This window comes from Pantherophis guttatus, chromosome 4 (genome assembly GCF_059756535.1).
Source record: "Pantherophis guttatus breed Tessera chromosome 4, ASM5975653v1, whole genome shotgun sequence".
In the NCBI taxonomy this organism is placed as follows: Eukaryota; Metazoa; Chordata; class Lepidosauria; order Squamata; family Colubridae; genus Pantherophis; species Pantherophis guttatus.
Window position 1 is genome coordinate 127,995,664 of NC_142066.1, and position 12,368 is coordinate 128,008,031.

Below are 12,368 nucleotides of genomic sequence, written 5' to 3' on the forward strand. Positions count from 1 at the left end.
GCCTGGGGACGGTACGTAGGAGCTAATGCAGGAAGTAGAAAAAGATGGCAGTTTGGTGTCTATGGATATTCTCAGTCATCCAGGTCATGATTGCACCAAGGGTGCTTTTTCAAGAAGCAACTGAACTTTCTTTTTTCCCCCAAAGATGTTTCATTTCTCATCCAAGAATTGGTTTTCTACCATTCAGTCAAAACTTAAGAAGCTTCTTGGATGAGAAGTGAAAGTTCGAGAAAAACAAAGCAAGTCCAGTTGCCCCTTGGAAAAGATGGCAATTTAGTGTGTCTGGAGCACTGGAAAGAGGAAAGGCCTAGCTGATCAAAGAGAGCAATTAAGTGTTACTCTAGTTCTAGGGTTATCTACTGACCCCAAATTTCTTTCTGGCTCCATAAGACTCTTTCAATCATAGCTGCTTAAATCAGTGATTTGGTTTCTCACAGTGTTGAGGAAAACAATAAACACAAAAGTTGCCATTTATGCTACATTTTTAAAGATCTTCCCCCCTTCCTAAACTTCAAGGAAAGAAACAGAAAACTCTAGCTTTGTCTAGAGCTCTGGTAGGTTTCATTCAACATTTTTCATTCCTTCTTTCCAAACAACTTTAAGGGCAATCCGTAGCCACTCAATGTTTTCCACCCTTGAATGAAACCAAAGTTTTTGAACTATATTGAACTATAAAATTGCCACATTCATTTTAGCCTTACATTTTGTGTGCTGGTTTACAGTTAAATCAATTATGTAAACACAATTCACTTTGAAGAGAATAGAGGAATCTCTGAAAGCTAAGATCAGAGTAAGAGGTAGTGGGGAGATAGAAATCTCAAATATGTGCAATGAATTGGGTTTCTGGAAGCCAGCTTTCTTTCCATGGAAAAACAATAGCTGCTTAAAAATAATATCAATGCAGCTAAATGATGTAAGTGTGGCTTAAATTTTCTAAGGAAACACATCTGTAGCTATAGGAGAAAATAATTGTAAAATAATTTCGCTACTCCTTTTTTGTTAGATTCTTACCTACCTTTTAATTATAGTTTTTATTAAATTTGTCATGTTATTTCAATCATATTTCATGATTAGGAAACTAGAATCTGTTGCATTTTAAAAAGCTTTACGTTTTTGGGACAAAGACACACAGACGCAGATGGTTAATTGATAAGTACTTTTTTATTAGCTTTTAGCTAAACTACTATATAGGCTTGCAGTTTATAGCGATCCAAATAGAGCATATAAACTTTTTTTTAAAAAGAAAAGCATTTTAAGATTTCTCCCCCCCTAAACCTGGATATGATTTTTTTGTAGGATCAAAATAGCAAGTGATAAAACTGAGCTGCTTGCAAAATGCAACTTCAGGTTTCTCTGTTTTCAAAGAGGAAGTTAGAATACATTATAAAGTTGTTTATTCCTGGGACTCCATTCCTTCACAAAAAATTAGGAAATCATCATACTAGAATCTATGGTTCACTGTAGTAATTGATTGGCAGTAGATTTAGAATTGACGAAAGTGCTGACTGCTTATATTCAATATATCATATAAAGATAAGATCACATATGATTTGCTTAATCACAGTTGATTAACTTGGTACAACATGGGAAGCTGTGAATCATATAAGATCTACCATGGCTAAGCAAGATTTATTGTATATGTTTCAAAAGTGGTAAGAAATCTCTGTAATTCACATTGTTTTGTTCACATAGTAGAATCCTAAAATGGATGCATTTTTTTCACGATTGCCATCACATTAGGGACAACAGGCCTACACAACAGCAAATCTTGTCTGCAAAAATCCAGATGAGCATTAGAGGGCTCATCTAATAGAAAAGACTTTCCAACTCTATTTAGTCATTTGGAGCTTTAAAACCAAAACATAATGTGACTATATAATTGGGATGTGTATGTATGTTCAAAAACTGCAGTTTATCCTTATGATTCTCATCCCTGCCATTGCTTTCCTATTCTGTTTTCTTGGGACAAGGTTTCTGCTATGCACTTAACAAGCAAGGAAACCCAAGGAAGTCAGAAAATTCTGCAGCTGCTTTATCTTCAGCTATGAATCTTGAAATCTTACTACATTAACTTTAGAAATTTAGAAACCTTATACAACTTTAAAAGCTCCTTATAACCTACCACATACCTGTCTAGATTTGCTTATGGATTAGTTGAAGTCACCAAACATGGACCATTCTTAATCTGCTTGTCCAGCCTTCCTCAATTTGCTAATTGCTAAACTATAAATGCCAGTGCTAGAAATTCTGGCAAGATTGACTAATGAACAATACTCAAATAATCTAATAAAATTCACAGTCCTTACTTTTCCTTTTTAAAAAATTTGAGATCTGGTGCTCCTGTTTTAATTAATTATATTTTTGCACGAAACTGGTATTCCAAAACCCTCAGAATAGAGTGTTACTTTTATCTGATGTCTGTGAATTGAGGCAAGGTATCAGACAATGAAGTGAAGACATTTAAATTCACTTCATTTCTTTAATATATATATATATATAGGCAAAATAAACAAAAACATGCTACACTTATACAAGCAAATTTTGATGACAGAAATTACAGGGCTGTTCCTTTTTTTGTTGTTGTTATCACAAATCAATTTGGTGGTTTAGCAAATACTAAATTAACAAAGGATTCTCTTTTTTCTTATTCATTACCACTTTTTTACAGTTGAACATTTTTTCACACAATGTATAATGTGCTTTCTTGTGAAACACCACTGATTTCTATATTCCATTCAGAAATGTTACTGTAAAGCTTGCCATGACATATAATGCATATATCACTGCCACAATAGAGGAAATCATTGCAATTGAAATTTTCATTTTAAAAATAAATAAATAAATAAATAAATATTCCTTACAATGGCTATTTTTCATTACACTAAGCTGGCTACTTAAACATTTCAATGGACAATGGGAAACTGTCTCATTTGCGTCTTCTTTCAAACATTTGCAGGGCACTCCATTCAGAAGATCCTAACAGAGAAATGGAATCGTGCAGATTAATTGAATATAATCAATATTTACATATCTCGATAAGCTTGCCTGAAAAGTAAGGCTCAGTGTAATGAATTTCCATTGTAAGCCATGCCAATCAGACCACAACTGGAGTGCTGCTTCCTAATTTTAAGTGCCACATAAATTTGATTAGAGATTTTAACTCATCTAAACCAGCACCCAATATTGGCATGTAATTTATCCCTGCCAAAGAGCTTCTACTTGTGTTGAATTAGAAAGTCATTGATAATGAAAATATTTCAATGTTATTCAGGCAAACAAAAGTTCTTGGAGTTCTCTGAAGATTTTATTAAGCAGAGGATGTTTGAAGAACTGTTTGCATCAAAAGGTGGCCCTCACATTTTCATTTCCATGATCGTATGGCAAGTGCATTATTCACCATCTATTATATCCTGCAGTGAGCACCAGGCTGAACTAGGTGACTTTCAAAGTACTTCTGATAAAACATAGAATTACCTTACAATGGTAATCATTGTTGATTTAGGAGAGTCTTCCTCAATCTGGATAATCTCTAATTGTATAGATTTAGCTCCCCAAATTTTCAGAAATGGCCATACTAGCTTGAGAATTTGGGGAGTTCATGTTTACATATCTGGAAGATGTTTGTCTGGGGCACATTGTGTTGGTATAGTGGCAATTATAAAGGCAAGTGATAGATCTTACATTTTGTTGGTTTTCATAAATGCTTAAAAGACTGGCCTTCATAACTGTAAATAAAAGAACTGACATCTTAAGATTTAATTATTAGGTTGAAATATAAAGCACTTGACAATTATAATTTCAGAAAATAGTTTCCTGGGCACACATTAAAGAATTGTAAAACCATTAGATGATATGGCTTGGTGAACTATTTAGAGAAATAAGGGAAATTGTTTCTTTTAAAATATTTCAGTAGTTTTAAAAATGTTTTTTAATTAATTTACCAAAAATACAGATCCCTTGGATAGACTTAACAGATTTTAAATTTATAAATTAAATTGTAATAAACTGGGAATTGATGCTGCATAACATAAAATTTGATTTAATTCCATAAAGATGTAGAGGATCATACAATAAAGGTAAATTGACAATTATTGTGTCAATAAAGAAGAAATTAATGGAGAAAGGAACAGTGAACAATTTTCAGCCTCCTTATTTCCTAGAGCAGGGGTGAGCAAATGTGGCTCTTTTACAACCTGTGGACTTCAACTCCAAGAATTCCTGAGACAACCAAGCTGGTTCAGGAATTCTGGGAGTTGAAGTCCACAGGTTATAAAAGAGCCACATTTGCCCACCCCTATCCTAGAAGAATCTGTGTTTTTTAAAAATTGTAGATAAGTAGGTTTTTGTTTGACTTTCATTTTATAGTTTATACATACCAGAATTTAAAGATCTTTTGCCCATGAGTCCAACAAATGAGTCTGTTTTATATCCTGAAAAATATATTTGTGGGGTGTTTAAATAAAGTACATTACATACAGTACAGCCCTTGAGGGGCACCCGGAGGCTTCAACTGGTCCAGAATGCGGCCGCGTGGGTAGTTACGGGAGCTGCATGGCACTCCCATACAACACCTCTCCTGCATGAGCTGTACTGGCTCCCAGTGGTCTTCTGGGTGCGCTTCAAGGTGTTGGTTATCACCTTTAAAGCGGTCCATGGCATAGGACCTAGATATCTTCGAGATCGCCTGCTGCTACCGACGGCCTCCCATCGACCTGTGCGCTCCCACAAATAGGGCCTCCTCAGGGTGCCATCAGCCAAACAATGTAGGCTGGTGACCCCCAGGGGGAGGGCCTTCTCTGTGGGGGCACCTACCCTCTGGAACCAACTGCCCCCAGAGATAAGGAGAATCCAAGACCTTGGTGCCTTCCGCCGTGCCCTTAAAACTTTCTTTTTTCAGCAAGCCGCGCTGGCTTAACACTTTTAAATGTTTTTAATTGGTTTGTCATTGTTTTTTAATTACGGGGCCAAATTTATATATCTTTTTAATAGTATTTTAATGTTTGTAGTCTATGTTTTTATTTGGATGTACACCGCCCTGAGTCCTCAGGGAGAAGGGCGGTATATAAATTTGATATAAAATAAATAAATAAAATAAATTTGAAAGATGCCTTTTTTGGGGGGGAGGAAACAATTTGGAATGTGAATTCATTTTCACACTGAAATACACAGTAGAAACAGACTCTAAATATAGTTGAACTCAAGGCTAAATAAATTTGATCCTTAGATATGGAAAATTTTAGTACAAATAAAGATTTAAAAAATCATATTTCTGCAGAATCTGATCTTTACTGAATAATTGCCCATCTTCATTCATTTAAAATGGGACTGATTAATAATAAAAAGTGGCTTCCTAAAGTGACCTATTTGGCTAGGCTTAAACCAGTGCTTTAAACTATTTTAAAGCACTAGTTTAAAGCTATTATTCATAGCTCCTAGGCAGTTCTTTCAACATTGGAATGTGGAATCACTGGTGCTCTCTGAGCTTAGTTATTTGTTTATAGACTTGCACCTGGAGGAGCAATGAGGAAAGAATTTGACAACATAGAGGTTTCCCAGAGAGAGGCCTGGATCAAGATACTGTACAGTCCTGAGTTGGATGGGAAGTGAGGAAGAGATTCCGGGTCGCCAGACCCTAGAATTTCTCAGGATATATCTAGGTTAGAAAGTTATAGTTTTAGGTTGGCAAGATTTCTGTCCACTAGATGGAAGAAAATAAAGGATTGAACTTGACTGGATTTTGCCATGACATCAATCTTGCCACTCAAGCTATGACAGTTTCCAGACTAGAAGTAAACAGCCTCTTAATATATGTAGTGTCTATTTTTGCTTCTACAATGGTGTAATTCTCTCTTTCGCTAATAATTATTTCTTTATTGTGTACCTAGTTAACATTTTTTAAAAAGTTATTAATGCAACAAATTTACAAATTGTATATACTCTGTTTGACAAAGACTGTGTTATATTTTTAGTTTCCTTGGTATTATCTCAACCTATTGCAAATTACTTTTTGGAGAGTTCTTCCCAAAAGCTCCTCAAATTATTGATCAATCTAAAATAAATGGCCAGGCTTTCAGGATCCAGAATGCCACACACATATGACAAATTTGTAAGCACTGTGAGATTTTTTTCTTTTACCAGATCATAATTTTGACAGCAGCCAATAAATATAGTGGAATAAGTGGACAGAAGCTTTGGATGAAATAACAGTAATTCAAACAGATTTGATCCCCAAGATTTAATTCAACACTCAATCAGGAACACTAAAGGCATTTTCAAATCTTTGATAGACTATTTTATGTATTGTAAAACTCAGTCAAATAAAATAAAATATATAGTATTTTAGTCTTCCTGTAAACTAAACTTCTGGGTTTTGGTTAAAGCTTTAGTTAGTTTAGAGAAAAGTATAAAAATCAGATTGCTTAATATATCTCTGTGATTCTCTTCTCTGCTTGTAAAAAAACCCAACTATTTTCCTGACTACTTTGCAATGAATGTACTGTATGTTCAATATGTACGCTATAGTAGAAGAATCAATACAATGTCTGTCTGTCATTTACCCCACCTCTCTTTTATGTATTTGGATTTGTTAAGGTTTCCCAACCCTAAAAAGATTCTGGGCAGCTTACAATGCATCTCATACACAAGAAACACAATTAAAATAATATGATTTCCTGGATTAAAACAGCATTCCCATCATTTAGAAAAAAGCCTTTGGTCCCACTTCTTGCTGAAGTGTACTGCTGTGAAAACATTGTTGGTCTTAATTAATAGTTATAATTAATGCTATAAATGTGTATTTGCAAGCCTACTATGCTCAGTGGAACATATTTCTAAGTAGGTATGCACAGGATTAGGCTAGACTGGAAAAATGGTATTCAGAAATTATCCTATTCTGAAATTACACTCTCCTAAAGTACAGGGTAAGAGTAGATGATTCTGTTATAATTATTCAGAATTTCTGAACATATCTTGTTCATGCGGGGCCCTTTAATGTATGCCAACATTTCTATGAGTTCACTGGTAATGCTGGATTTGATACAATTCCCTTAGAATCAAATATATACTTGCAATTCTGGATGTATCTCATATTAAAGTAATTGATTAATGGTGCCCAAGAAAATGAGAGGAAAATCACTTTCTCTCAGCCCAACCCACCTCATAAAGAAAAAAGGAAGAAGAATCAGGAGTATTGTGATTGTTTGTCTCTTTGAGGTATTTATGAAAATAATAAAGGCAGGATATAAATTCATAAATAAAATGAATTCCAACTTACTTTTGCGTGAGACAGGGCTATATCCTGAAAATAAAAAAAAACAACACCACAAATAATTAGCAAATGCATATCATTATTTATCACTGTCATAAAAAGAAGGAAAGCATTTCAAAGAAATGCATAGCAATTAATGCCTTAATTGTTTTCTGAATAATTCATGGATGCGAAACACTTTTTAGTCTAGGCACAATATCCCAGGAGTGTTTTCGGAATGTGCTCCATTATAAAATGGGATATGCTTTTTATATGATTCTCATTCATTTTTCCTTGGGTAAAGGGCATTCTGTTTGATTCGTATCTGTAACCTTGATTGTATTCAGAATTTTCATTTCATTTCTTTCAAATCTCTTGTTTTATTTATAGGAAGAGAGACTCTTATTTTACATACTTAGTTTTTCTATGGTATCTTGCTAAATATATGTAAAATATTATTCATGGTATTAAGAATATTTCTAAAACATTTATAATGGAATCAAAATAAATATTTTAAATAATGTTTATAAATAAATAATGAGTAATAAATTTACTAATTATAAATAATAAATTAAGGGGATAAGTGTTTTCTTTTATTAAATATTTTTAATTTGAATTATTTTTAGTTACATCTAAATTACAGTATATAAGAAATGTAAGTGGTTCTTACCAGCATCCCGTTTTCCCATTAAGCCGTAGAATTGCTGAGGTCTGGGTCTTCTGGCAATCCTCTGAAGAAAGTGTTCAAAAGGGAAAGGCAACTTCTCCTGAAACAGAAATATAAAAAGACTATTTCAGTACTCAGCTTCATTTATAAAATGTGACACCCATTAAACAACAAAAAGCACTTAACCTGGAAGGTTTGCATATTTTGAGTTTTCTTTTTCCTTTCCCTGATCTGATACATTCAAAAGCCTTCAGGATCTTATTTTAAAGGAAAGGGATTTCCCCTCCTCTAAATTCGAATGAGCAAATTGATATAAATGTTAATTTAGGCTCAAAAGCTTCCTACATTTAGGCACGCTTAGGCCACAAGAGGGCACTGAAAATTAAGAGCTAGAAATTGTCAAGATTTGGTTCAAAATTGATAGATAGGTTGAGTAAAGTTTTAAAAACGAGTATGTGAACTGTTTTCATTCTTAACTTTTTGGTATCCAGATAATCCATCTTAATCCCTTGCAAAAAGAATGAACTTGTCTGATCACCTATAAATTATGGATGTGTTTTATGAATAAACCATGAGACTGCCTGACAGGTGTTGACTTAGAAGATGGTAGCGAGGAATATTAAATTAACCAAGGTCTGATATAACCAGTGCAGCTTCATATCTTCTTAAGTATTCTATCCTATGGTTGCTTGCACAATGACACAGGTGGGTTGCTCTGGAGATTAGATTTTACAGAAACGATAAATGACTATGGGCTAGGATGAATCTGTGAATTTGGGATCCAATTATGTTTCAACTTTTTCCATAGGAATCAGCAAAATATTATAATGGAACATAGTGCCAATTGAGCAAACAGGACAGTCTGTAGACAGCACAACACATCAGATCCCTTTGAATATTAAATTGTTTAGCAGTATTTTCACATCATTTATCACATCAAATAAAGCTTTACTGGGATTTGAGTACATGTAACAAATCACAGATTTATACTGAGCATCTTTATGTCAAGTATCTTTGATTCTTCTTTCCATGTAATTGTGCAAATCTGAACAGTACACGTAATTGGTATTAAATAGTGAAATGAATTGGAATACCCAATCTCAACACCCAATGAAATCAACTTGATAAATGGGTGAGTTTAAGCAGGTAAGCACAGTCATTTCAACATGAATATTTGTCTTCCCTATGACATTCAATTGCTATATTCATTTCTTCAGCTTTTTAATTACTCTCCACAAGGGAATTATAAGGGCAAGTTTGATGAGATGCTGGTGATCCATAAAATAAAAATGATACACTGTTTTATTTTTGTAAGAAACAATCATGGAATTTAAATTGTAAAGGGAGTTAAGAATTAAGGCTTCTTCCAATGGCAAAAACTAATCATTTCAATTGGCATTTTCTCTTTCCTTAAAAATTATTTAAGGGAAATAGGCGCTTTTCTTGTTCTCACTCCTTATTTGAAATGCAAGAATTATTGTCAAGAGAAGTTAAACATAAGAGAAAAAAGTCATGTCTCAAACTAAAAAGATTTAAGTCCTATTTCTTAAAAAACATGTATGTTATTATTCTCTCAAATGGTTTCTTCCCATGCCACATGCTATTCCTATTTGCAGTTACTTATATTTTTCACCCAATTATGGTTTGCAAGTTATGGTTAAATGAATGATCAGTACACTGAGTAAGGATTTGACATTTACAGTGTCATCCAAAGAAGATACCCTATCAGTTAGTGATAATCATCCAACATTATAAGAAGGGGAAATTGTTGGTGTTGGTTATAGAGGCCTGAAAAGGAAATATCACGAATAGACGAGAAGAAGGGGCTTAGGCCTTGGGGTTTTAACCTATTTTATAAGCAAATTTGTTATTGTTCTCCTGATGCAGAGAGAAGCACAACCTAAAAAGCAGGACAAGCAAGTAATATAATGGAATTCAATATATCTTTTCCTAAAGTTCAATATATCTTTCCATTTAATTAAGTTGCCAGATGTAGACATTTCCTACATTTTGCGGAAGGAGAAATTCAGAAAAGATGATGGCAGTAAAGAGAAATGATTTTACTCTGGCATGAAGAAGACTTGTGATCAGATAAGATGGCTCTTGCTGCCTTCTCTCAAATATGAAGTCTTGTTATGTATGGGTGTCATACTACATTGGGTGATTTTAGATTCTCAACTCAGTGGTTGAGGGCTATTTTTTCCTGATTGTGATCTATACTGCTTGGCTTCCTCTATACAACAAAAGACATTGCTTCTGCATATAGAGGAGCATCTAAAGCATGTTGCTTTAATGATTGACTGCTTGCAGCTGTTTTTTTTTTCCTACAACCCCCCCCCTTTGGAAGCTTTCAGCTCCAAAGCTTTAAGAAATCCCTATTTTGCTTGAGTTCAAATAACTTTTAAGTTTGCTAATTACTGTCCGCTTTCATATATGCAGATTTCACAGCCTGGCTCCCTAAATCCATTTTTAGAACCATACCCTAAACATATTATATTTTTTTTAAAAGCAACCCTCTGCTGGTTAATAATTGCAGTGAAGAGCGATTTGAAATTAGTCCCGTTCTATGGACACAATAATAGGACTTGGTGGATTAACCTACAACACACAATTTCGTGGGCGGCCAAATTCTGATTATCCCTAAAATCAGCCTACCTCACGGGGTTGCTGTGATGAGAATAACACGAAGAAGAAAAGGCTGCCTGGTACGGCACCCTAAGCAGGACAGCCACGGCACATTAAGAAGTAAGATTAAAAACTCTGATGCGTTTACTCACGCTAAGAACGCAACAACGGCTAGAAAGCGCGCGGGAACGAGCGACATCAGGAAGCAATCGCTCTTTTTCACTGGCGGCTTCAGTTTGGAAAGGAGAACGTGGCGCTCCGTCAGCACAATCCGGCGCACTCTCCTGGGCCGAAAGGAGGATGCAGAGAGGCGGAATAGAGCGGATAATTCGCCCCGACGTCGCCTCAGCTGAGCGCGAGCGGCCAGCATTCCTTGGCGCACCTGCCAAAAGCTGGCGGCGTCAGGGATGCCACTTCACACGGTCAGCTCCTGCCCGCTCTGGTCTTTTGCTCCCTCGCCCGCCCGTGCCCAGCCATCCAGCCATCCAGCCATCCTCGCCCTCGCCCGTTTTTCAAAAGCAACCTAAGTTGCGGAGGGCCCCCGCAAAGTGGCGGAGAGGAGCCTCTTCGTCTCACCTGGTTCTGCTCGCCTCCGTCAGACCAATCCGCCCAGTAGTTCAACTCGCGCTGGTCTTCCAGATCTTCCCCCACGGCATGCGCGGAAGATAGGAAGAGCAGGACCAAAAGCAGCATGACCTTCTTCATTTCTAGCTTTTTCCCCAGCCGAAGGGCAGCCGAAAAGATACCGTCGGAGAGAAGCGAAAGCGCTCCTTTCCCGCTTTTCCTGTTCCAAAGTTCTCCGAAGCTGTTGGTAAGAGAGGAAGCGAGAGAAGGAGAAAAGTGAAGGATGAGTGTGAAGGTCCTTCCCCCGTCCCGCTAGAGAAGACCATAGAAGGCAAAGGAGACATCTACGTAGCCCATAGCACCCGCCCCGTAATCGATCTGGATTCTGGATGTATAAAATTGAATTAAAGCAACATCCAGGCAAGCAGGCAGCCAGGCAGGCAGCAGGCAGCCAGCCAGCCTGCCAGCCAGCCTGCCAGCGCCAAAGAGCCCCGTAACTTACTGCTATGGAGAAAGGTGACCCAGTAGCTGCTTGGTGGAATACCAAGTGCCAGGCTAAGAATCCTCCCTGCTTTATAGTCCAGAGGATGGGGGAGGGCTTAAATCTAATGACTTCCAGGTGTTTGTCATATGAGTCACTTGGCTAGCCCCCTCCCCTCCCCTCACCCCACATTACGATCATATGTGTTCAGTATGCAGTTGCCACCAGGCTTTTTCTTGAATGAAAAAGACTTCCTTTGGGGATGCTCTCACCATGAATTATTATCTTTTTTTCTCATCTCTTTACCAGCAATCTGGGACAAGCCCCCCAAGGGAAAACTTTATTTCGCCCAGCAGGCAGCATCTCCCAGCTTAAAAAGTACCTATAGCAGTAGGATGTGGTACATATGGCCCCAGGATGAATCATCAAAGTAAATCGAGTGATTTATCTATAGCAACTTTGATATAATATTTTGAATGCCAGGCCTACTGTCATTTAGAGACTGAACCCCAAATTTCAATTAAAGGATTGGAAGAGTGTTTTTTAAGCAAACTACATGTTATAATAATATATCTAGAATATAATAAGCTTCAATGAGATTTTTTAACGAAATCATTACATCAACAATAATATATAAAATATTTTGCTCAGACTGTTTTGCTATAGACATTTCTGGTACTTGTTCCATTGTTTATTTTATTATAGGTTTAGTCAAGACTTCATAGCTACAGGCAAAAGCATTCATTTACTAGATAGTGAGTCAGCCTCATGCATAACTAAAAAAT

General features: G+C 36.2%; 1 protein-coding gene across 2 annotated transcripts; it reads right to left on the reverse strand.

Annotated features, from left to right (window-relative positions):
* Nucleotides 1–1,142: 1,142 nt before the first annotated feature.
* TAC1 (tachykinin precursor 1) lies at nucleotides 1,143–11,680 on the reverse strand. Of its 2 annotated transcripts, none has more exons than XM_034402008.2 (6): nucleotides 11,605–11,680; nucleotides 11,115–11,343; nucleotides 10,691–10,822; nucleotides 7,917–8,013; nucleotides 7,274–7,297; nucleotides 1,143–2,976 (listed from the first exon to the last, which is right to left on the reverse strand). In XM_034402008.2, exons 2-6 carry the CDS (start codon nucleotides 11,241–11,243, stop codon nucleotides 2,927–2,929), a joined length of 432 nt encoding a protein of 143 aa, XP_034257899.1. In that variant the 5' UTR covers nucleotides 11,244–11,343; nucleotides 11,605–11,680; the 3' UTR covers nucleotides 1,143–2,926. The 2 variants fall into 2 exon arrangements, with proteins under 2 accessions (XP_034257899.1, XP_087748885.1); XM_087892759.1 differs by lacking the exon at nucleotides 1,143–2,976 and adding an exon at nucleotides 4,248–4,430.
* Nucleotides 11,681–12,368: the final 688 nt, after the last annotated feature.